General features: G+C 41.2%; 1 protein-coding gene across 4 annotated transcripts in view; it reads left to right on the top strand.

The window, feature by feature from the left end:
* MTUS2 (microtubule associated scaffold protein 2) overlaps positions 1-23289 on the top strand; it is a 324919-nt gene that overhangs the window by 120353 nt on the left and 181277 nt on the right. For all 4 annotated transcript variants that reach the window (XM_054812918.1, XM_054812935.1, XM_054812912.1 and 1 more), the window contains 2 exons: positions 4249-4489; positions 14903-15109. In XM_054812918.1, the coding sequence (XP_054668893.1) occupies positions 4249-4489; positions 14903-15109 (448 nt within the window). The remainder of the gene's footprint in view (positions 1-4248; positions 4490-14902; positions 15110-23289) is intronic.

Genomic DNA, 23289 nt, shown 5'->3' with positions numbered 1-23289 from the left:
ATAGAAGGTTTGAACCCAACCAAGCTGCTTCTTAAGAGAACATGGATTGCCTGGAGGAGAGGCTGGGAAGGAAAAGTCAATCAAACTGCAGTTTGTGTTATGAAGTTTGCATGAGCCCAGGAGTGAGCTGCTGATAGCAGAGGTGGTATTTACTCTCTTGGGCTGCCACCCTAAAAGCAATTACCTTGCTTTCCTGCTGGTTAGAGGAATGCAAAGGGGACTGATTTGGCTCCAGTATGGATCAAGAGAAAGGCAAATGCTTGATCCAGGGAAGTGGACAGATGCTTAGAAGATGCTTAGTCATGGCAGATGACTGATGTGTAATCTGAAAGAAACCAGTTAGGATGCATTGAGATAGATGAAAATCACCCTGATGAAGGGACAGTCTTGAAGATTCAGAGATTTTGGAGACAAGGAGACTCTGGGGCAGGATGGCTACTGTCTGTGAGAGAAAAAGTCCCAGACTGCCCTATTTCACACATCCAGTTTGGGCTTTGGAGAGCTTTGCTTAGCATTTTATAACTCTTTACATAGCTATGATAGGGAGTGCTAATAGCTGCCATCAATCAGACCTGTAATCTTTAAGCACCCTTCAGCTAGCTAAATGGTAGGAACAATTAAATACTCGTCTGGGCGCCATAAGCTAGAAAAGATAGGAAGGTGACAGAAGACTCCAAGACAAGGCCTGGAGAGCTCTCTGAGGAAGACTTGAGAGCTGCCTTGGTGCAGTGGGGAGTCTGCAGGGCTCCTTGAGCTGCCTGTGCTAAAGCCACATAGGGCAGCTCAGACAAAAATCTCAGTTCAGGCGTGAAGGCAGTCCAACTGTGCTTAGAGAATGCATCCATAATGGAATTGAGTTAAGGCTAAATGGGCAGCCTTGCCTGTGCCATTGGCAGCTCCTCGAGTGATTTTATTTGGAACTTTGGCATGGTGTGAAGGTAGATCTTTCACGCCTGTCTTCATCCAAAAAAAAATTTAAAAAATCTAGAAACCCCCTCACAGTGAAATGCTTAAAATTACCAGTTATTCTCCAGGGCAGATCACTGCTGTCTACATGCTTCATCACAATATGGGCTACCCATCTCAACATGGACCTCAGCCCCTTCTAGTCAGCACCAGTGGGAATTTGTGGCCACTTTGTGTTCCCACTTACCTCCGTGGGAAGTAACAGAGCAAACCATGAGACCCAACGGCTGTTGCTGTGCTAGTGAATTGAACAGCGGGAGGGCATGGCCTCCAAGGCTCATGCAAGGTTGTCCATACTGCTGGACTGAGAACATGCTCCCCAGCTCAGTGTCCACCTCTGCCAGTGTGTGGTCACCCAGAGGCTGTTCCCAAGGACCAGCATGGATGAGACCAGCCTGGTCTGCAGGGTGAGATTTTTCCCATATGGATATGGTCCATGCCTTGTCAGAGAGTGGTCCTTGACTCACCTTATTCACCACTTTACGGGTGCTACCAAGAGTCCTGGTTCTGGTGGGGGTCTGTAAGGAGTTCTGCTGATCACCAGCTCTCCTGCCTGTCTCCTCAGGCTGCACCTGCCCTGTTCAACCACCTTCTCAGCACAGACATCTTTCTGCTCCAGAGAGCATGGACTAAAGCCTGTTGAAACAAATGGCCTGTAGGGGAAAAAGGGGTAGTGGGAGTTGGTTTATACATAGCCAAACCATCAATCTTTTCCCCCCTAATCTCATTATCTGAACTACCTGAACTGATGCCACCAACTCTTTTCCCAAATAGTTGCCTGAAGCTGGCACTTGACAAGAAAATTCTTGCTCCAGGTAGTAATGTTTGATGATGTTATAAACAAAGTAACACGAAGAAGAGTGTTGGACATCCTTAACCTGCTAGCTGTGCTGCCAGCTCTGCTCAGGATTGCCCAGGCTGGGGAAATTTCTGTACGCTCCAAGTGTTTGCTGCAGACTTTGCAGCTCTTTCGAACAAGTTCATTTACTGGGGTGAGTGGGGAATGAGCAGGCAGCCACACACAATAAAACTCTGAGCTGAGCTTCTTTTTAGTTGACAGGCTGCAACAGATCTTTTCTTTAAAAGTCCCTCATAGAAAAATCTAGTACAGGATGCTCATATTAATCCCAATCTTTCTAAAGATCTTTAAAATGGCCTTATAATCAATAACTGCACACAATTCTATTGAGACAAGTTGAATTATACACTTCATAAATTCACTGTTAAATAGAAAAGAAAAAGGAGTGTGTCTTCATAGCAAGTTTATGTCCCCCAAAATTAGGCTCTTCAAGAGATAGTTGGGTAAATCCTCACTTTTCTCAGCTTGAGAAGGTGTTTTATGCTTGTGAGTGACTGTTTTTTGTGTGCATGTTTGTTGCTCTTCTGTGTTATTTGTAGCATACTGTCAATAAAGAAAAAAATGAGGTGACTGAAGGTTTGGCTAAGCTGACCTAGTTTATCAAAAATGCATGGTTTCTATATTTAAAGATTTTCTCCATTCCTTATACTGAAGTACTTGGCATTGGTAAGTTCGCTGCCAGTTAAATATGAAATTATAGGAAGTGTATAGGAAGTGTATAGTGAAATAAATTCATCAGGGAGAGAAAAGATAACTGAATCTTATCCAGGAAAACAATCTCATATCCAAAAGTTGAAAATAAGAAGCTAAAGGTCTCCTGGAGTCCAAGCCTAGAGAATCATCTATGCAGTAAAAACCTGCATCCTATACTTGTAGAAATAGGTCATAGGAGTATAATAAAAAAGGAAACTGGAAGATCTAATGGCAGGAAATAGGGCTGCAAACAAAGGAAAAAATATAGAGCAAAAATATAATGCTCAATGTTTGTTACATCTGCCCTCCTAGTTCCTGTGCAAAGGCCTCAAAGATTCTATATTTAATAGTTTAAGGCCAATCTTGTCTCTTTTAGCATATTAAAGATTTGCTAAATTAGGATTAAAGCTCTTGAAGCAGCTAGGATCAAAGCTTTTGTAGCCAATGTTTAAGTGCATATTCTAAATGCTTATAATTGCTAAATAGAAATTGATTTGGCATATTATATGCATCATAACTTACAGCAGAGTTAATTAATTGGCAGTTACATTTCTTCCCAGGTAGCCTATGGCACTTTTTTGATTAATTTTTAAAGAAATTTAGTTCAGATTTCCTATTTCCTAAGCCGTTTTTTTTACTCTGCCCTAAATGGGATGCACTAAAAAAAATATTCATGGATCCTTTCTAGATTATGACGATTTTACATTTTATACGAAAATGGTAAAGGAATTGGACTCTACCTCAAAGAGCAAATGGTTCTTTGCAAATGACAGAGATGAAAGCTACTGACATTGCTCTGCGCCCTCGTCCTGAGTCACGAAGCAGCATGGTGAGGTGGGAGTCAGAGCCCAGCTTGAGTGTAGAAAAAGGCAAGGTCTGAATTGGGGAACCAGGTCATTCCAAGACTGCAAGTTCCCCAGTAACAGCCAGTTTGCTGGAAATGCTTCCAGCTTGGGACTTACTGTGCTGTTCTCACAGTATATACCCATTAAAATACTGAGAGATTTGTCACTGATAGAATAATCTATTTTGTGATAAACAATAAATGTTTCACATCTACGAATTTGCTTTTTTTTTCTCTAGTTCAAATGGGCAGCTGGGTTTTTTAGCTCTGATTTGGAACATTCTGAAAATGTAACAGACAGAAATGTGCCCACCTCCACAATCTGGTCTCATTTCAGGAACTTCAGGGGCACGGATTACAATGAACATTTTACAGTAAGAACATGTAGAGGGTTGTTGTGGTTTTTTTTTTTTTCCTCACACAAACGATTTGACAATACCATTTCTCTGAAAAAATGAACTTAAAGTACCTTCAAATTTATTTTTAGCTAAGTTAAAACTGACTTTCCCCAGAACTGTATCTCAGCAAGAATATTTTAAATAACTTCTAATAAGAAATTCACTTACACCCATCTACCTCTGTAAATAATATCACCTTTCAGGATTTCATCTTCCCTAATTGAAGATCTTCTATTTGTCTGTTTTGTTTTTGGGAAGAGATCAACTCTGTATTTAGGTTTGGTTGGGTTTTGAGACTGTAACGTGTGTATTTGTAAACAGCAGTTCATATAGTAAGACCATCACTTCTTGAAAGTGATGATCAGTCTGCAGTGCTCTGACCAGATTCACAAGGAGGGAAAATTAGCCTTTATAAGCAATTTAGAGCTCCATGTTCTCTGGATTTATTGATTTATTGCATAATATCTCCGTTAATGATTTTTCTTTAGGTTGGGGAAAGGCCTGCAAAAGATGAATTTTGCCCTCCACCATATGCTCACTATGAGGTTCCACCAAGTTTTTATCGATCAGCCATGATACTCAAGCCACAGTTAGGACTGGGTGCAGTGTCCAGGTTACCATCTGCAAAAAGCAGGATTCTCATCGCAAGTCAAAGATCCTCAGGTAGCTGTCTCCATCAGCAAGGAGAAATAACGAGCGCTCCCAGCCTCTATCATCCTGATGCTTCAGGTAAAGTATGAACTTTCTTTCCTTTCCGTTGAGTGTAGTCACCAATAAGATTTTTTTTTTTTCAGACAGAAATATCACAAAATGAGCAACATCTTGACCTGATACTACAAAGCTCCAACAGCACTCTTTGAGGTGTGTCTTTTTATCCTGAGGCAAGGCTGACTAGGGAGTCTGGGACTTGCACAAAGGTTGTTTAACAGGTCATTGCCAAAGAAGGAGCATCAATTTCAGTAATAATTCTCATTGTGCTCTTCTTTATCTTCTTCCTCATTGTACGTGCCTGAAAAATCCTTGCTTTTGTCTTGCGGAAGATAATGGGACATTTTCTTCTATCAGGAAGACCCCGTTGCTCAATCTGAATATGACGTTCCCCACCATGTTGTGCTTTGAAAGCCTGGGCAGTGTTCAGATGTGCCAGCAGAGACCTTGATTCTCTGGTATACATCTCTTTGGAGACAACATTTCTAATACCTTTTTCTTCCCAGCTACCGCCCAGCTCAGCACGACCCTGGGCAGAATTAGAGGGGAGGGAAAAGCAAGAGAAGGGTCAGAAGAAGTGTGCGATGCCACAAGACAGAGATAATAATTACTATCACAGGACATTCCCTGGTAGCCTGGAAAAGCTTGGAGGTTTTGGTAACATGCTTTTAAGCAGCAGCAAATTCAGAGACAGCTGAAAATCAGTCATTGCCAGTGTGAAACATAGCAGCTGTTTAACAGCCTACAAGTCTGCAGAGATTTTAAAATATAGTCATAAGGGATAAAGTTAAGTAATGATTTGGGGTCATATAGTTCCTCCTTTTGCCCCAGGACAGGATTCCTTCTGATAGATGTTTATTTAACCTGTTCATGAAAAACTATTTATAAAAACTTTCAATATGAGATCCTGCAGCCTCTGAAAGCAGGCTGCTCCAATGCGTTACCTGCTTTCAAGTTAAAAGTTTTCCCTACTGTTTTGCCTAATCCCTTTGTTGCAATTTACTTCATTTTCTACCCGGAGTGTATCCGAGGTCTTCTCCTCTTTGCTGGTATTTGAAAACTGTTGCTCTCTGTCCCCAGTGTCCATTTCTCCATACTAAGCAGCAGAAGAAATTTAGAGGTGGAATGGAAATGGGTCAGTGTCTTGACTTACCCTGACAGAACAGTACCAGTCAGTAATACAGGTTGCCAGGATTTGGGTCTTATCAGAAAATCAAAGTTTTCTGCAACACAGTGCCTCTGCTACTATCCTTTACTATTTGGCCCTGCACCTGGAGTTTATCTACATCGATGCCATTATCAGAAGCTGACCGAGCTGAGCTGTGTGTGACTTCTGAGACACTCCAATCTTGCACACGGGGCAGTAAATACCAGTTCAGCCCTGAAAGCTGAGTTCAGTCAGCACTGAACATGGGAATACAGATGCAGAGAGAGACTGGATCATATTTAAATGAAACTGCAAGAGGCTGCAAGTTCAGAATATGAGTAGGGTGAGCCATTGCATAACAGGAGCCAGCCTGGGACATAGATATGAGAGGAGTATATGAATAGAACCTATTAGCAAATCCACTGTCTTTTCTGATCCTCAGAAAAGAACGCTGCCTTGATTTTTATTCATCCAGCTTAATTATCGTGCATCACTGATGACTGCAGACGTGACTTTCCTTAGCCATTCTTTATCCATGTCTTGTATGTATTTACTGTCTTCCTTTATTATGTGACATTCTAAATCTAAACAGTATCAGCCTATCAGTCCTATTTATTGTCTGTAATCCTCACTTTAAAAATGCCAGTGAAAGAGAAGTATACATGAGGAAATTGCACTAGCTGTTAGTGCAATTCTTATTCCACTACAGTTCCTATTTACTAAAGTTTTCCTATTTCTCAAAAGTTAGGGTATTTTGATCTTATCACTGATTATTTCTTGGACCTTGTCTGCTTTGGAGGTCAAATTTAATTCATAGCACTCCATAATTTCCTTCCTACGACTGTTATTTTGTTTGTTTCTTTCTAGTCCATTGACACCTCGCTGTTTCAAAGATGCTATTAAAGATAACTCATGGTAGTCAAATAATCTGTCTGCCATCTCTTTCAGGTTCCCGAAGTGTGTCTCACCTGCTCTTTGGGCTCTGACTGTTTTTATTGATTTTAAATTACCCAAGACTTGTTCTGGAGAGGTTGCTAATGTCTCTAGTTTTTCACTGTCCACCCCAGGACACATTGTTTTCATTTCTGGCATCTCGCCTTCCATTTCCCTTGCGAGATGAAGAACATGTTTAATTTTTCTGCAACATCTTGTTCTGTGCAAAGTATTTGCCATTGCTCTCTGTTGATTCAGTGCCTTCCCTTATTGATCTGTCATGTATCTCTCATACCTTATATTAGTTACTTTACATTCTTTTATTCTTGGCATTTTATTTCCCAACTATCCATTCAAGATTGGCTTATAATCACCTTTTCCTTGTACAAAGTCTTTCCCCTTGTATACCTCAAATGACTTAATCTTTCTCTCACTACCGTATAACTTCGTAAGTCAGCATACCAGTCTTTCATCTTTAATAATTTATTTTAAGAATGAAAAGCTCATGAAAAAGACTCGGGTGACAGCAGACAGGACAAGACCGGCATAGGAGTGGAAGGGCAGCAGAGAACTGGTTCCTGCGGCTGTGTCCACGCCAGTGCACAAATGCAGACCAGAGATGGGTCCCTGGCTGCCACGGAGGGGCTGGATGGGACGGCAACCACTGGCATGCCAGAGCTGGTGTGAACCTGGCTGCTGGGGCTCAGAACGGAGCCAGGCTCTGTCTAGCCAATTGTTTTAAGGTACCCGACACCATTTTCAGTTTTCTGTCACCTACTTTCCTTTAATTTGGCAGTTAGTTGTGGTATTAAACTTTAATCTGCATTATTTGTTTTGATGCAATATTTGAGAAACAGGATTAAACGTAGCTTCAATAGAGTCGTATTTGCAAATATAAGTAAATGAAAGGCATGAGCATATGGTCAACATACTGGAAGCGGTGCTGGTAAGCCCCTTGCTCACGCCTTCTGTGGGGTGTGAGGGCATGGCTGACTGCAGCAAAAGCAGCTGCAGACTAGGAGGTATTTTTTCTCTCAAGCATACCAGTCCTGCCTTCAAGAGTGCTAATCAGCATGTCTTGCAGCTCAGTCCTGAGCTTTTAATCCAGTTCCTAATCCTAGTGATTTCAGTCCTGCCCGTGGGGTAATGGAAGCAGAAGGATGTAACCAGTTGCCATCCCATGACAAAGTGTGAGGGACCACGGAGGCTTTTAAACTGAAACCACCATGGCACAGTATCGAGGACAGAAGCAGTGCCTCATAATGAGGATTTTATTCCCCTTTGCCATGCCATTCACAATGTAGCAGTCTGCCTAAGCAGCACTGATAAGCTGAGTGTTTTGGCCTGTGTATAATACTAATACTCATAAAACTGACTCTAAAGTATTTGATAATTAAATCCCTGAACTGCTGTGATGGACTGCAAAGTACTACAAGTACAGTAAGGGTTTCGTTAGTTTTAAGACACATCAAGTACAAAGTAAAATAATAATGAATGATCCCACAAGTGTGATCTCCAAGTGTGATGCCTAAAATGTGACCGGAGCAGTGATCCTTCTTCATCTATAGGACTCGGCACAGATGCGTTGGCACTGGCTGCGAGTTCCTTATCAAGCGGTGCTGCTCCTGAGGCGATGCTTTACATCAGATGGGTCAGGCAAGCAGCCTGACAGTAAGAAAAAGCATTCTGCACTGTAGGTAAGATAGGAAGTCATTGAATCATGATGTACTTAATGGTGCAATAGTGTCTCTGAAAGCTTAATATTTGTTTATTTTATGTAAATTGACTCTGCTCTTTCTATGGGAAACTTGTAATTCAAAACAAGTATTGAAGGATACTGTGTCTATAACATATAAATTATGAATATGTTTTCCTTGGTTATAAAGATTTCTTGGATCAAGCGTGTTAGGATTTGCATTAATTAGCTGATATTTTCGATGGGATTAATGTCTGATTTTGAAAAGTATAACAGAGATCTTATCATTAAAACTTCACTTAATTCTACTCATTAACTTCACTTAGCTCTACATTTTCCAGGAGCATTTATAGTATTTTTTTCTGAAAGAGTGAGTTAAAGAAATGTTGTTTCCTTATCACCTCTCTGTGTATTAAGTTTGCTAGTCCTGAGGGTCTAGCAGTTCCTCTCATTTCTAAGCAAGTCAACTCCTGTTAAAGATACAGTTTATATATAAATCAAGACAGCAATGTTTCTGATTACTCAGACACACACAGATATAGGCATTTATTTGGGTCTATGCATTTGTATAATGTATTTCATAATGAATGCTACAATATGTCTACAGCTTTCTCTTGGTAGGAAAGCTTTGCTTTCACATTTATTCTCAGGAATACTTAATATTTATGAGATTTAATGATAGAAAAGGGATTTTGAGGTTACTTCCTGGAATGTTGCATTACTGCTACTCCAGCAGTGTGCTTATTTTATAGGTTTGCAGTCTGAGATGCTTGGATTTGAGCTGGCAAAGTTCCTGATTGTTTAAAGAAAGAGGTGGCAAGGGGAGAACTCAGAGAGGAAAATATTCTCTCCTCCACTAAACTGCAGTGTTTTCAGTTGGCACTCTCTGCTTTCTTTGGGAGAGCAATATGACTGTGTTTCATAAATAAAAATTGAGTGCTTCAAAGGGAGACACACACTTCATCAGAGTTTTGCTAAGGACATTGTCACCCTACTCAAGACTTAGCCATGTGCCACCTCTCTGCTCCCAACAATTATTGCGTCTTCAAAGAACCAAAATGCATTGTATGAGAAGGGTTGTCTATATGACTGTTGTACCAAATTGTCAGTCATAAGAATGGTGTCACTAACAATCTGGGTGCAGCAGCAGGCATATGCTTCTGAGCAGCAGATCAGTAGCAGCTGGGTGGATGAGATGTGGCTCCAATGCACGGCGGAGTGGTTTTGCTGCTGTGGGCTTTCAGTGGAAACCACAGTCAGTGTGGCTCGGGCACAATGACAGTTCCTGTGCTGGATGTTTCTGTGGGATGCTGCTGCTTTGCACATCAGTTTGCAAAGCCAACATGGACATTTGCAGTTTGAATGAAGGATGAGATGACAAATTCTTGGGGTGGTGAGAATGTGCTCCCCAGTTCAGGAAAGACAGGGAACTACTGGAGAGAGTCCAGCGGAGAGCTACGAGGATGATGAGGGGACTGGAGCATCTCTCGTGTGGGGAAAGGCTGAGAGAGCTGGGTCTATTTAGCCTGGAGAAGAGAAGACTGAGAGGGGATCTCATCAATGCTTATAAACATCTAAAGGGCAGATGTCTAGAGGAAGGGGCCAGACTCTTTTCAGTGGTGCCCAGTGACAGGACAAGGGGCAACGGGCACAAACTGGAACACAGGGAGTTCCATCTCAACATGAGGAAAAACTTCTTCACTCTGAGGGTGACCAAGCACTGGGACAGGCTGCCCAGAGAGGTTGTGGAGTCTCCTTCTCTGGAGATATTCAAACCCCACCTGGACATGATCCCGTGCAACCTGCTCTGGGTGATCCTGCTCTAGCAGGGGATTGGAGTAGATGATCTCCAGAGGTCCCTACCAACCCCTACTGTTCTGTGATTCTGTGATTCTGTGCTAACCAGCCTTGGGGTGCCTGGGAGCTGGGAAGGCACAGAGCAGCTTTTTGGGGCTTTTAAATCTGAATCAGGAGGAGATGAGCATTTCCTACCACATGATGGTGGACTGGCAGATCAGAAATTATTTGACATTCAGCAGTGACAACTGTTTTGCCTTTGGAACTGAACTGTCCCAGGCTTAACAGTATTTGGATGAGAGACCATCAGGGGAGCTAGACACAACCTGCTCACTGCTGTTTAGGTGTAAATCATTAAAGCCTCTGTTTTAAAGCCCTTTTCCTCAGTACTTGTTCAGACAGAAATCATTATGTTTATAAGAGGGAAACCACAAAGGTAGTGGCAACAGAATAGGTTTCTTATTTGCGCAATTTGTTCTTAATTTGCAAAGATATCAATGATTGGGTTAACTCTGAGGTGGGTTAACTCTGCTTGCATTATCTCTAATACAGTGACTGTGTAGGTAACTTCTTTGCCCCAGATTCCCCAATATGAAATGAAAATAATGATGTTCAGAGCATCTTATAAAAGAAAGTGACCTTTCTGAGAGAAAATGGCACCCAATGATGAAAGTGTTGATAGAAAAGCTTGTCAAAAAGCCCCCAAACAACCAAAACCCACACCACGAGAAAACAAAGGCTTGCCAAGGATCCCTGAATTGCAAGTGGAATTGAAGTCTTGAACTGCTACCCTTTTTCATAAGAACATATCTGTGTAACTAACTCCTTTCTTTAATTTTTCATTCATTTCAGCTAAAACCTGCTTCAGATTTCACACAGAAGTCACAAGAAAGTTGCTCTTTAGTTATACATATGTGTATCGAGATGAGATTCGCATGCAGTGGGGATGCATAAGAAGTCTAGCTCAGACTTTTCTTAAGGCTCTCCAGGCACATCTGGTTTGTGTCAGTCAGTCGCTACCTCAAAATGTTTTCATGTTTCTAGATGGGAACAGCTTGAAGTGTCATAGAAAATTGCTTGTGTGCCGTACAGACAACAATACTTAATTCTATAATTAGCTTCAGGCAGTGAGACAGCTGGAAAGATTTTTTTTGCCAATTTTTTAAGCTTATTTTGGCAGAATTTTATTAAAATGAAAGCTGCTCATTAAAATAACTTTTGTTTTGAACTCCCAGACCTTGTTTGCAAGAGTGCTTCTATACTTCTAAGAAACAGAAATAAAGAAAGAACATCCATCGTAAAACTTGATGGTATTTAGAACAGAAAATACGTACAATAGGCTGATGTCTCATGTATTTTAATGAGAAAGAAGACACAAAATGACTTAGCTTTAAGGATTTGAATGCATCCCTAATGAGGATAATGTCCTGCCCCCAGGTCTTCATGGTGCAGAAGAGCTGGATTACAAAGAGGAGAAGTGAAAAATAATTTAGGGTTGATGATGAGTTCAAGATACAAAATATTGTTAGTTCAGGGGAAATTTGAATGGAAATCACAAACTGGAACACACATAGAAGTGTGAGAAAATCCACTGAATCCTCTGCCTGGTTCTGGGAGAATGATTTTGAAGGAAAGGTAGAGATGGCTGGGCAATTTGTTATCAAAACCTTCTGGTTTTAAGGAAATTCTTTGGTGGCACCCGTGGTGCTTGGTGCACTATGGGTTGCAGACGTTTAGTCGCACGGCAGTGCAAAGAATGCAGAGAATGGACAGCTGGGGATTTGGTGTGGCATCCCTGTGGTTAAGCTCGGGGTGTGGGAGTCCCAGGTGAACCTCACTTTCCTAAGGCAAGTTCATTTCAAATGCTTTTTAAACGAAACCATTTCTAACCACTTTCTCCCCTGCCCCAGTGGAATTTCCCCTATTCTGCTGCAAGTAATCTGTGATATTTATAGCTTTTTGCTGCAAAATGGGAAGATTTCTCCCTATACCTCAATTTTCAGAGGTTCTTACAAAAAAGGAATCTCAACTTCCAGTTTGTGTAGCGCAGGCCTGCTGGTGCGTTTTTCGGAAACCTGTAAAACCTACAAAAGACAGTCCCATACCTTCTCCCTGCTGCCACTGACCTGGGCAGGTTCCTTGCTGTTGCAGTTGCTTGCCACGGGTACTCACCTCTGCTTCAGATCTGGAGACCACCTGGGCTTGGTCCTGTCACCGATGCAACACAGGGAATATGCACACTGTGACCGAGTTCTGTGCCTTTTATCACATGCAGTTGCCCTTGTGTAATTAGTCCTTTAGGTAACTGGCAAAGCTGATGTTTGGCCGTACCCAGCCTCTACCAAGCGTGCGACTGTGCAGCCAGCTGGGTAAGCAAGCAAGATGGTCTGACCCATCCAAAATACTGCTGAAGTGTTTGTATCAGCATTGTGGGGGAAATAACGAGTCTGATTGATTGTGCAAGGGAGCATAGGGTCATCCTTCCGTGGTAAAAGTGCAGCCTTACGCTGGCGTAAGCCAATCTGAGTCCCACCGTGCAGCAGCTGTTAACGCAGGAAGATATTAGTCCTCTCAGATAAAGAGATTACATCCAAAAGATGATTAGCATGTCATTTCCAGCATTTGGGACTCTTAAAACCTTTCACTGGACACTTTTTCTTGTCCCTACATGAGAATCACACTAATTGTAAGCTGTGTTGATAGCATTGAGGGAAACATTGAGATCAGGTGCTGTAGTACTTTGCTGTGGAGTCATTTAGATATGACGTGAATGTCCCCAGCAATGGGAAGGGAAGATGTCTGGCTTGATGGTGCTTTGCAGATAACCATAAACCAGCTGTAACAGACCACCGTCAAAGCAATGCTGCACAAGCCTTGCAGTAAACTGATGGTAAACATCACTGCTTCGCTGTTGTCCATGCCAATGTGCCTGCACTGTTCTTCACCTGCACCTGGAGCCCACAGCTACCTCTGAGCACATCCTCACATATTTCAAATGAAGCCAGATTCAGGATCAGAGTCCAAACTTGTCCCTGTTGGTCCCTGTTGAACAGGGATTTTAACAGTTTTTAATTACACACTGGAGATATTTGTTATTTTCATTTGGATTACTCTTCACAGCATGTCCTCCTCTGGCCTGGTAAAGGTGCTGCAGTCAGACATCCATTTCCTTATGTCTTAATAAAGGCCTCAACTTGTGAAAAATGGGTAAAAAAAACCATTTTTACGAGTCTATAGTATATAAATTACTTAGTTCGTTGAGCAAGGAGCATTTTTTGATGTCTCTTGTAAGAATGTGTTTTATAGGATAACAAAACTCTTTTTAGATTGGTGTTACACATATTTCTATTTCAAAAGAAAAGGCTTAGTTTTGTTAAACAAAGCTTAGTATTATTATTATGATGAGGTACACAACTATCTTTCAAAATCCCCGTAACATTTTTCTGCTCAAAGGAGTTAGTCTTGTTTTCTCTAAAGTCTCCTCAAAGTGTAATGCTTCATTAAAATTAATAACTCTGTGACCTACATAGTTTACAGAAGAATTAAATACTGTAATAATATGAAGATCATATTCTGACTGTGCAGTTAATTTCTATTTTTCCATTATATTATGAATGTTCACTTCTTCCCTTGAAGTGTATGTCAGGCTAATGCACAAATAGCGTTCACCAAATAAGAATGAAAAAAGGGTGACTTTGTGGCCTTTTCTGGCAGAATATGTTGGTAGTCTTAATGCTGCCTTGTCTCCTAACCCACCGGTCCTGACGACTGATTAAACACTCTAGCATTAGCTTTTGGAGAACTTTGTTGTTTTTTTGTTTAAAATATATTTTTGCTGCTCAGAATCCCATAAGGAACAGGAATCTGATATTGTCAAACCTACAAAGAAAAGCTCTGTCCAAATTTAAGTACAGTTGAGGTCCAGATCCACTTGGTATCCAGAATTTCCAATCAAAAGCAAACTCTAATCTTTGGTCCTTAAAGACAAGCCTGCCATGTTCATGGACCTTTTATCCATGAAGACAATTTGAGGCATTTTTGGACCTACGTTCTGGATTTGCCTAGAAAAATTCGCCTAAGCAAAAGCAGCAGAATACAGGTTAGGACACAAGATAGGTGACCAGTTAGTGTTACCACAGGCAGACATGGTAGCTGAACTCCTGCTGTTGCCTAACTTCATCTGTTATTAGCCCGCTCTTAGCAGTTGTGTGAGATTTTGTTGATGTCATTCATGTAGGCTGATGTTTTACAGTGAGGAGAAGTCCATCAGTGGAAATGCTGGTGGTATGTTAAAAAAGTACAACTTTACAGGTCACCTCCTTGTTCCCAGGCTTGGTGCAAGAAAAGGGCATTTTCTTTTAGCAAAAATTGAAAGAAAGACTTCAAAGAACTGTTTTCTTTGATGGAATACAAAGAAGTCCTGTGTCCTTGAATAGGACTGTTGGTGTTCTACAATAGTTTCCAAAATTGGGGACTATGTGTAGCGTGTTTGTCTCCGTGTATGAGTTTCTTTTAATTGGCACATAACAATTGTAAAATTAGAAAGTGATACAGCATAAAAGAAGATAACATTAAAAAAAAGTCTTAGGAGACTTGAACTATGTTACTTTGCTGGAAGTTTGAGTTATGCCTCATGGGTCCTTGCTGCATTTCACATTTTAAAAATTATTGCAACCTGTAGTTGTTCCATAGAACTTCTTTTTAGTGGAGCAAAGAATAAGACATCACTGCATTTTGAGCAGCCGTTAAAACTTGTACTCATCTTCATATTGATTTTATGTAGCTGGGTGGTACAAGTAATGGTCAGTATATCCCAATTTAGATTATTTAATATAAATTTCTTTCTTTTTCCTTCTTTCAGTTGATCTTAAGAAAGGCTCATGTCCAAGTCCTGCAAAGTCAAATCTCCCCAAGCCCTGCCAGTCTGGACTTCGTCCTCCAGGTTATTCACGGTTGCCAGCAGCTAAGCTGGCCGCATTTGGTTTTGTCAGGAGCTCAAGCGTATCTTCTGTCTCCAGCAACCAGTCAAACGACAGTGCTCAGAGTGATCAAAGCAGGACAACCAACCGTAAGTCCAAAATGTGGCCTTCTTTCTGGGGGTATATTAAATAGATGTATTCCAGGATTGTCCAGACTGGAGTTTGCATCTAATTTAGGACTAATGTAATCTGTGCAGCACTCACTAATCTCTTCTGTGCCACTGAGTTGTAGGTTTGGTGTCTTGATTTTCCAGAGTAATTTTTAAAAATATTATCAATAATAGATGAATAGGTGCTGAATGTACATTGCATATAGAAGAGGCTGGTTTCCCTGCTGCAGAGAAAATCACATTAAGAGTGAACCTGAGGCATCTTTGTATTTTTTTTTTTTTTTTTTACTTAGAATATCCCTTCTTACAAGATGAAGTCAGTAAATGATCACAGTAAACTGTGTCTGGTAAGTATGTTGCAGCCACGTAGAATAGTTTAGAACAAAGATTATCTAAAATGAACAACACAGTCTTCCTCATCTGTTTTTCTTCTGCCTCTTAATATGCAGTGTAATCAACTTAGTTTAGAAAATTAATCAAATAATGCCAGTGATATGAAAGGGATAAGAACTCTTATCGTAGCTATTGTCTCATCTACCGGACTTGGAGCAATCCGTGACTGAAATGTCATTTCAAATCCTATTTTCTGTAGCGACTGTTAATTTTATTAAGTACAAAATAATACCTACTGGACTGTGCAGTCCTTGGGAAGTATGCACGTGCCCTGGGCTCGGAGTGAAAAGGGGGACTGAGGGATTTTCATGCCCATTTTTCTTTGAAGACTGGATTGAGCCTGAACTGTGTCAATATCAAAGCAAGTGGTATCAGCCTGGGAGGGGTGCAGATGGGGGGAACCAGGTGATATGAAGTGCCAGAGGAAACAAGATGCTGCAGGCTCCTAAATCTTTCAGTGTTTGTATTAATTTGAAATTAATTAAAATAAATAAAATGAAATAGTTAAAAAAGACCCTAAGGATTTTCTCCTTCCCCTTTTATATGGGGTAATTGAAATGCCAAAGGCTATTGTGTCCAGAGACTTCTAACTTTTCCAATGCCCCCAAACATATGCTTGTATCCTGTTTTGCTGTTGGACTGATTGCTTATTTCAGTTTATTTCCTAATAAACATTACATTGGTGGTAGGCAACCTCTTTTGCTTTGCCCTTTTACCCTACATTTATGCCGTTGGAAAGCTATTCCTTTTATATGATGTTGTAATCTCTTTTGTCTTTGATTACATAAAGCCTTTGTTAGGGACAGATTTACTTGATTTCTAATTAGATCTAAGCTACATCTCTACAAGAAATGTTGTTGTCTAGCAATTTCAGGTGTGAATTTGAAAAAAATAACACCACTAGGTACAGCACTGTCCTTGAACACAGTGGATGCATACAGGTTCATACAATTGAGAATTCTCTAAAAGGCAAATACTCCAAACTGTGGAATCTGAGTCAATTGATTTCCATTCAAAAACTATGGAAGAAGCATTAGTAATCTCAGACCCAGAAAGTTACATCTGATTCTTCATCCATCTTAAAATAAGCTGATTTCATTTGTATTTTCTGGTGTATTTTTATATTACATTTGTATATTAAGCCCATAAAAACTGAAACTATATTCCAATCACCAGAAGGATGTGGGAGTATTTGGCATTTTGTTCCAGCCCACTTGGTTGAAAATGGTAACCCTCTTTAATGTTAGGATTAGGATTTTGTGACCAACTTGTGCATGTTGCAAGAAAATTACTTGGGGGGGATGTTCTGCTTGTACAAGTTTGTGTAGGGACAAGCTCAGCCTGTCACCTGATGAAAATTAGGACTTGTCATTTCTGCTCTTGCCAACAAGTTAGGTAGCTCATCTAAGCAGTTGTCTGTCTAGTTTCCCTCCATCTCCAGGGGAGAGCAAGAGAATGAGCACCTCCCAATGGTCATCTCTGTGATGTTGTTCCTGTGGCATGCACAGCTGTCCAGCCCACAAGTCTTAGATTTTCTTTAATTCCAAATGGATAATGCTTCCTCCTGGACCAGGGTGAGAGAGAGAGAAGGTGTGTGGCCAAGGGGGTGAGCATAGATGCCGTGTTTAGGGTGTCAGCCCTCGGGTAAGTCATCACAGGAGAAGACACCTAACATCACCTGCTTTCTTTGGATTAAAGGCAACACAACTCCCATTTATCAATCCTGATAGGAGAGATAGGTAGGGAAAAAATATATTTCCTTACTGTTGAATTAACTTTCATAGAAATGTTATCAGTGTGAAACTGTATCATCTTTTTCTATTTATAGTCCATGTTCTAGCAAGAGTTAAATTAGTTGCCCACCACCCAGGGAGCACAAATTAGTTGCCTTCCGTTCTACTGCAGCTTATTTAACACAGATCAGCAGAGCACTTCAACATGCACAGAAAGTAACCCAGGAGTGGATGCAGGGGAGAAGTATTGGCTCAGGAATCTTAGCATGACATATTATTTCTTCCCTTCACTGTCTGCTGGAAGAATGGGTTTATTTAAATTAAATAAATAGCTGATTCTGTAGTTACTACCTGAGATCATGTCTTTGACTACATCAGGCTTCCTAGAGGGCAGGGTAAAGTTTTACTGTTAATTTCCTAGCTCAGTAGGGTAGAAAATGCAAAATGATCTAGCTTTAGAAATCTTCAAAGATATATGATAACACTATTTCCTATTTAAACAGCATGTCTGCATGTCAGGGAGAGAGAAGTAATTGAAAACATTTTACAAGTGTGCATATGTTAGAAATAGAGGGGCTGCCACTATTGTAAATGGAGGGGCTCAACTCAAGATCTTATATCTGCTGTAAAAAAAAAAAAAATCACAATGTCTTCTAAATTGCTAAAAATCAGATGGCTATGGGTGGATGAGAGGAAAACATAGATGTATTTCAGAGGCAGGGTGTTTTAGGGGAAATGGTGATTCTTGTAGGGGTCCTAGTGTGATCCTGTTCCTGCTTTTCTCTCCCCTGCCAGGTGTCTTGTAGTGCTAGCTCTTCCCAAACCTGTGATGGTTACACTTCTCAGAAATCCCAACTAGTGTCTAATTTTGGCATCCTAATACTGATTAAATTCTGCCTAGAGAGTAAAACCCCACTTGTTTAGAGTAAGGAGACGTGATGTTTGTGTTGCGGGGAAGTTTGTTAATGGAGCTGCAATGTGACAGCTTTGTTCTTCACCAGATTTCTCCCCTTCCCTTGACCTCTCTGAAAGCAGTAAGCCTGGATGTGCACGGAGCCTGTGCTATGTTCCTCAGCTTAATTTCTGGCAATAGCTCGCATATTCTGATTGACTCAATTAAATGGATTTGCAGCGGTGGGACTGTGCTCTTTTCCCATGGTAGGGACAGGGCAGGCTGCGCAGCACTGGCCTGCTTGTCCTCTGGTCTCTCCTGGAATGCCATCCCTGGGGTGTGGGTATAAGCCGGGCTGCTGTTTGCTGATAACATGCCAACTTCAATAGCTGTGCCATCAGCTGCTAATCAGGATCAGTCATAACGGGCTTTGCTCCTGTGGGGTCCTGCCCGGTTGTGTGCTGGGGCTGAAGGCACAGCTCTGACAGCCAAACCACCCAGCATCTCACCAGCTGCTGGGGCAGGCTGCTGACCTGCAAGCCAGGGTCACTGGTCCATCCATTTTGACCATTTAAAATCCACTTTCTGGTGCTTACATGTAACTTGTGCTTTGCACACAGGGGAGCCGGGGTCCATGAAGCTCATTTGGGATGATGTTGACATGTAAGGCATCCTCCTCACTGAAGGAGGTGCTTTGCTTCTTCCCTTGCTGAGGGATGCAATGACAGAAGCCAAATACCGCTCCATTTCGAAGCTGGGTCATAGGATGGGTCAGGGAGCTCACTGCAGCTCACCACTGGCTGTCCTGCTGTGTTCAAAGCAAAAGGGTTAAAGTAGTTCAGGGTGAGCTCTTTGTTCCAAATGGCAAACAAGGGCTGTTAGTTGTGTTTGAACAAAACAACTCAGAGAAGCGGAGGCAGTCAGAAGTCACCATGCTGATGGAGGGGGTCCATCCTTTGTTGCTGATAATGTTCCCCTCCGTTTGGTGCGGAGTGTGCAGCTCTCCCTGCTGCTTTCACACCTCTCATCCCATGGCTTTCCACAGGGTAAGCTTTGTACCGAGCTGCAGCAAGGCACAGGTGAGCTCTTCTGCTGGGGCAAAGCCACGTGGCCTGACACCACAATACGTGGGACAGCCGGGAAACCCTGGGCTGCGGCTCAGCTCCGGGTCCTGCTGTCACCTCCTCCCCAGTTTGTTCCTTGCTACAGATAGGTTTTCCAGTAACGTTTCTGTTCAAGAGTACCTGAAAAGTTCACGTTTACCCTCAGCTCTGGCCTACTACTTTTGAGGTTTAAAAATCCATAATCTTCTAAACCATTTTTCTTTATTTAGGCAGAGTTTTTTTATATGTCAAAAACCTTGTCAAGTGTGTTTACACTCCAAATTGGTTAGAATTGAAAAATTCAAATGCTTCAATCAGTCTAAAAGGGACGTGAGTGTTCTCTGCTAAATATGAGAAAAAGTGAATGACTAGGAAAGTCATGTTAAGGTTGAAACCAGTATGATTTGGAGTGTCATCATAAAGAAAAAAAAAACCTAAATAGCTAAATTGTAACAAAACAACTAACTTCATGTGTTTTCCCTTGGAATTTTAAATACGCTATACCAAAACTTCTCCTGTGTCTGCCTCAACAGAATTTGCCTAAGAGGTTTTGTATCTGAGTTTCACGTCGTACACCAAATGCCCACAGCTGTGGGATGTGGTTCCCAATATTATCTTGTGATTCTGCAGTACAGTAACACGATGCCCAGGCTGTAGTTTCTGTCTTACCAGTTCAAGGAGCTTAGAGTTCTCTCACTTGCTTGTATCTGCATTTCTAGTGATTGCCTGAATACCCTGCTCACGTAATTAGTTTTATGTCCTTCATCAGAACATACTCTAACGTGTTGTGAGTACCACATGGGAAACAGTTCATTAAGCACCATGAAACTGTTTGATCTGTGGAGTATTGGAAGAAAGACGGATTGTTTAGAATGAGTTGTGGTATGATAACTGCTGTGAGTTTAGGAAATGGAAGAGTGTAGGTATAATATCAGGAAATACTTTGGAGTCATAGGGTCTACTAGTCTGTTAAATAATCTTCCAACTCAAGTGATGAAATCCCTGTTGCTTAAGATTCTTAAAATAGAATAATAGCATGGTGTTAGAGGCAATTCTTCTCCAGCGAGGTGCTAGACTGAAAGACATAATGCTATTCAATATCTACCCACAGCTCTGAGTGCTGAAGCAATTTCTTTTCAGACTGAGGAAGAAAATGGTGACGAATATTTCAAAACTTGCATTAGTATTTCATGACAGCTATTGTTTTGTTTAAAATTACAGAAATATGAAACTGCTTGGTTTTTGTAAACTTCCACAATCCCTTCTCCAACGTATAGATTTTGTGCTGGTTTTTGACCTTGCATGGCTTGGCTTTTCTAAATGTTGAATTTCCATTCTAATAAGCAAAGATGTCAAAGTGTCAGATTCAGGTGGGTGGAAAAATGAAGAAATTAAAGTGAGCGCAGAAGCCTTGAATAGATGGCTAATTGCCTCCAAAAAAAGGTAGAACAATCAAAACTATGATGTGATGGACAGATACACAAATTGCTCTTAAATACATAAGTAAATACAAAGATTCTCATATACGAAAATACATTCCAGTCATATTTCTATGACTGATTTTTTGTTCATTTTTCTGCATGACAAATTATTTTTTTTCCTTCTGATCTTGTTCTGATATCAATATTTTGATGAAAGAATCACCTTATGCCATCGCTTCACTCCTAATAGGACTTAAGCTGAAGGAGTGTAGATTTAGATTAGATGTTAGGAAGAAATTCTTCCCTGTGAGGGTGGTGAGGCACTGGAACAGGTTGCCCAGAGAGGTTGTGGATGCCCCATCCCTGGAAGTGTTCAAGGCCAGGTTGGATGGGGCTTTGGGCAACGTGGTCTAGTGGAGGGTGTCCCTGCCCATGGCAGGGGGGTTGGAGCTAGATGGTCTTTGAGGTGCCTTCCAACCCAAACCATTCTATGATGATTCTATGAAAATAGAACAGTATCAAATTAGGATTTTCAGCTTTGTGGGGCAAAGCATCTGGAAAAGTGCAGTGTGTCAGCCAGGAAGAACAAGGGCTGAAAAAAACATCTTAGCTGCCTTCCAGACTCTCGGCATTTACTTTTCATACTCTAGTTGTTACAGCTGGGAAAAAAAAAAACCACAACCCTTCAAAGAGTGACTTGGAGGTGTGGGCACAGCGGTTTCTCTCTGTTTGCAGAGATTGAAACAACAGTGATGAAGTGTAAGCTGGCAATTAAATTCAGTGGGTTTTAGAAACAATGCTTGTGATAGTATTTTAAATGTGGCAGTATTTTAATAACTTAGCTAATGTTTTTACTATCTACACTGTTACCTCTTCCCCGGCCCATCAGAGCACACAGAAGAGGGAAGCAGTACCACACTGGGAGGGTCTGTACCACTCCCTGCAAGGAATAAGTAGAGGCAGGATGATCAAGCTGGTTTGAAAATGCAGAACTACTTTTATATGAAGATACAAACCTGAAACATTTGGAGAGGTTGCAAATTTACTGAGCTGAAGTTTGTCAAAACTGAAAAAATCCATGAAACTCTCAATTCTGCAAAGTCCGCTTTTTATGAGCAAAGAACAGTTGAAAGAATTTTGTCAAGCTCTTGTGCCAGCTCAATTTCAACAGAGTGCTTAATCATCATGTTTGTTATTCTTGTAAAATGCCATACAAAATCTGTGAGTTTAGGTGGAAGAAGGCCGGTCTGGGAGATTCTGTGTCTGTATGCTAAAATTGTCCTGGCTCAGACCTGGCAGCTCCAGTTCCAGTTTTTGGCACTTATTTCTGTCTGGCTTTTTAAAAGTGACTTAAATTATCCACCGCACTTTTCCCATCCATAAAACAGGGTGGGAGAGTACAAATGTTTGCGCAGGTATTGGGTAATGGGGTGACAAGGAAGAAATGGATAGTGACAAATCCTCTTTCCTGGCTCATTTCCACACAGGATTATCTGACTGATTACGAGCGCCTAATTTAGTCACTGTAACTCTTAGTGTTTAAGCTCCAGAGGCTAAAAAGCAGTTCAAACCACTCGCATACCAGGCTGCCAGACACCAGTTTCACTGCAGAAGATAGTGCATCACCCCACGATTAGCTTATTCCTATCACAGGCATCAAAACTGTCTCTCTCCTTTGACTCTGTGGAGAGACGGTGATTCGATGATCAGTCTTGTGAATGTGGCTATTGTGGCAGCGTGCTTAGGTATCCCTATACTGCGTTGTTTCATCAGCCCCTTTTTTATTTTAAAAATGTCCTGTGGCTGGTTTTGTTCTGCCCTGGTCAATAAGGAGATCATAACTACTTTTTTTTTATTGCAGTATAATGGACTTGATTCATTTCTTAGAGAGATACAAAGAAATTGACGAAGCTGTTTCTAAAATAACTGGGTTTTGTTTTCAGTTTTAAAATCACATTTTCTTAAGCTTCTAGTCTTCAGGGAGCCTGAAGGGAGTCCCCCTGATGGGGATGTGAGGGGGACAGGAGGCTGGTCCCTCTGCAGCCAGGGTTAGAAGAGACCTGCTGGTGGAGTGCGACTTTCAAAGTCTGGGGAAAAGCCACGGTCAGTCCGGAGCCTGTAAGGGGACAAGCACAGCACACGTCTTTCTGGGGACATACAACACTCAAACAGTAGCACTTAAAGTGTCCTTTTGAAATTATGAAGACAAGCAGCAGCTGGAACATATCTGTCACATCCAAATTAAAACCCCTCTGAAGACAAGAAAACTCACTATAAATTGTCTCCTTTTCATACTCTAATCTTCCTATTCTATCTGATGAGGGGAGGAATACTCGTTTAGAAGTGAACCCTGTGGGCATTTATCGGAATGGATTAATCTCTTAATTTAGCCCAAAGAAAAATTAAGAAAGAAAGCTTTGAAGAAGTGAGAACTCTTCCATTTCTCTTTCTCTTTTTTTCCCCGTTTTTAATTTTTTTTCTTCCTTTTTTTTTCTTCTTCCCTTTTTTTTTTTTTTTTTCCTTTCCCCTCTCCTTTCTGGACTAATCTGCCTTCTAACGGAATCATAGTTAAAAATCTTCATAGTCTCCCACTAATGAAGTATGACCCTGCAGAACT

The sequence above is a fragment of the Grus americana genome, chromosome 1 (assembly GCF_028858705.1).
Source record: "Grus americana isolate bGruAme1 chromosome 1, bGruAme1.mat, whole genome shotgun sequence".
Lineage (NCBI taxonomy): Eukaryota > Metazoa > Chordata > Aves > Gruiformes > Gruidae > Grus > Grus americana.
This window is presented reverse-complemented; position numbering and strand designations above follow the sequence as displayed.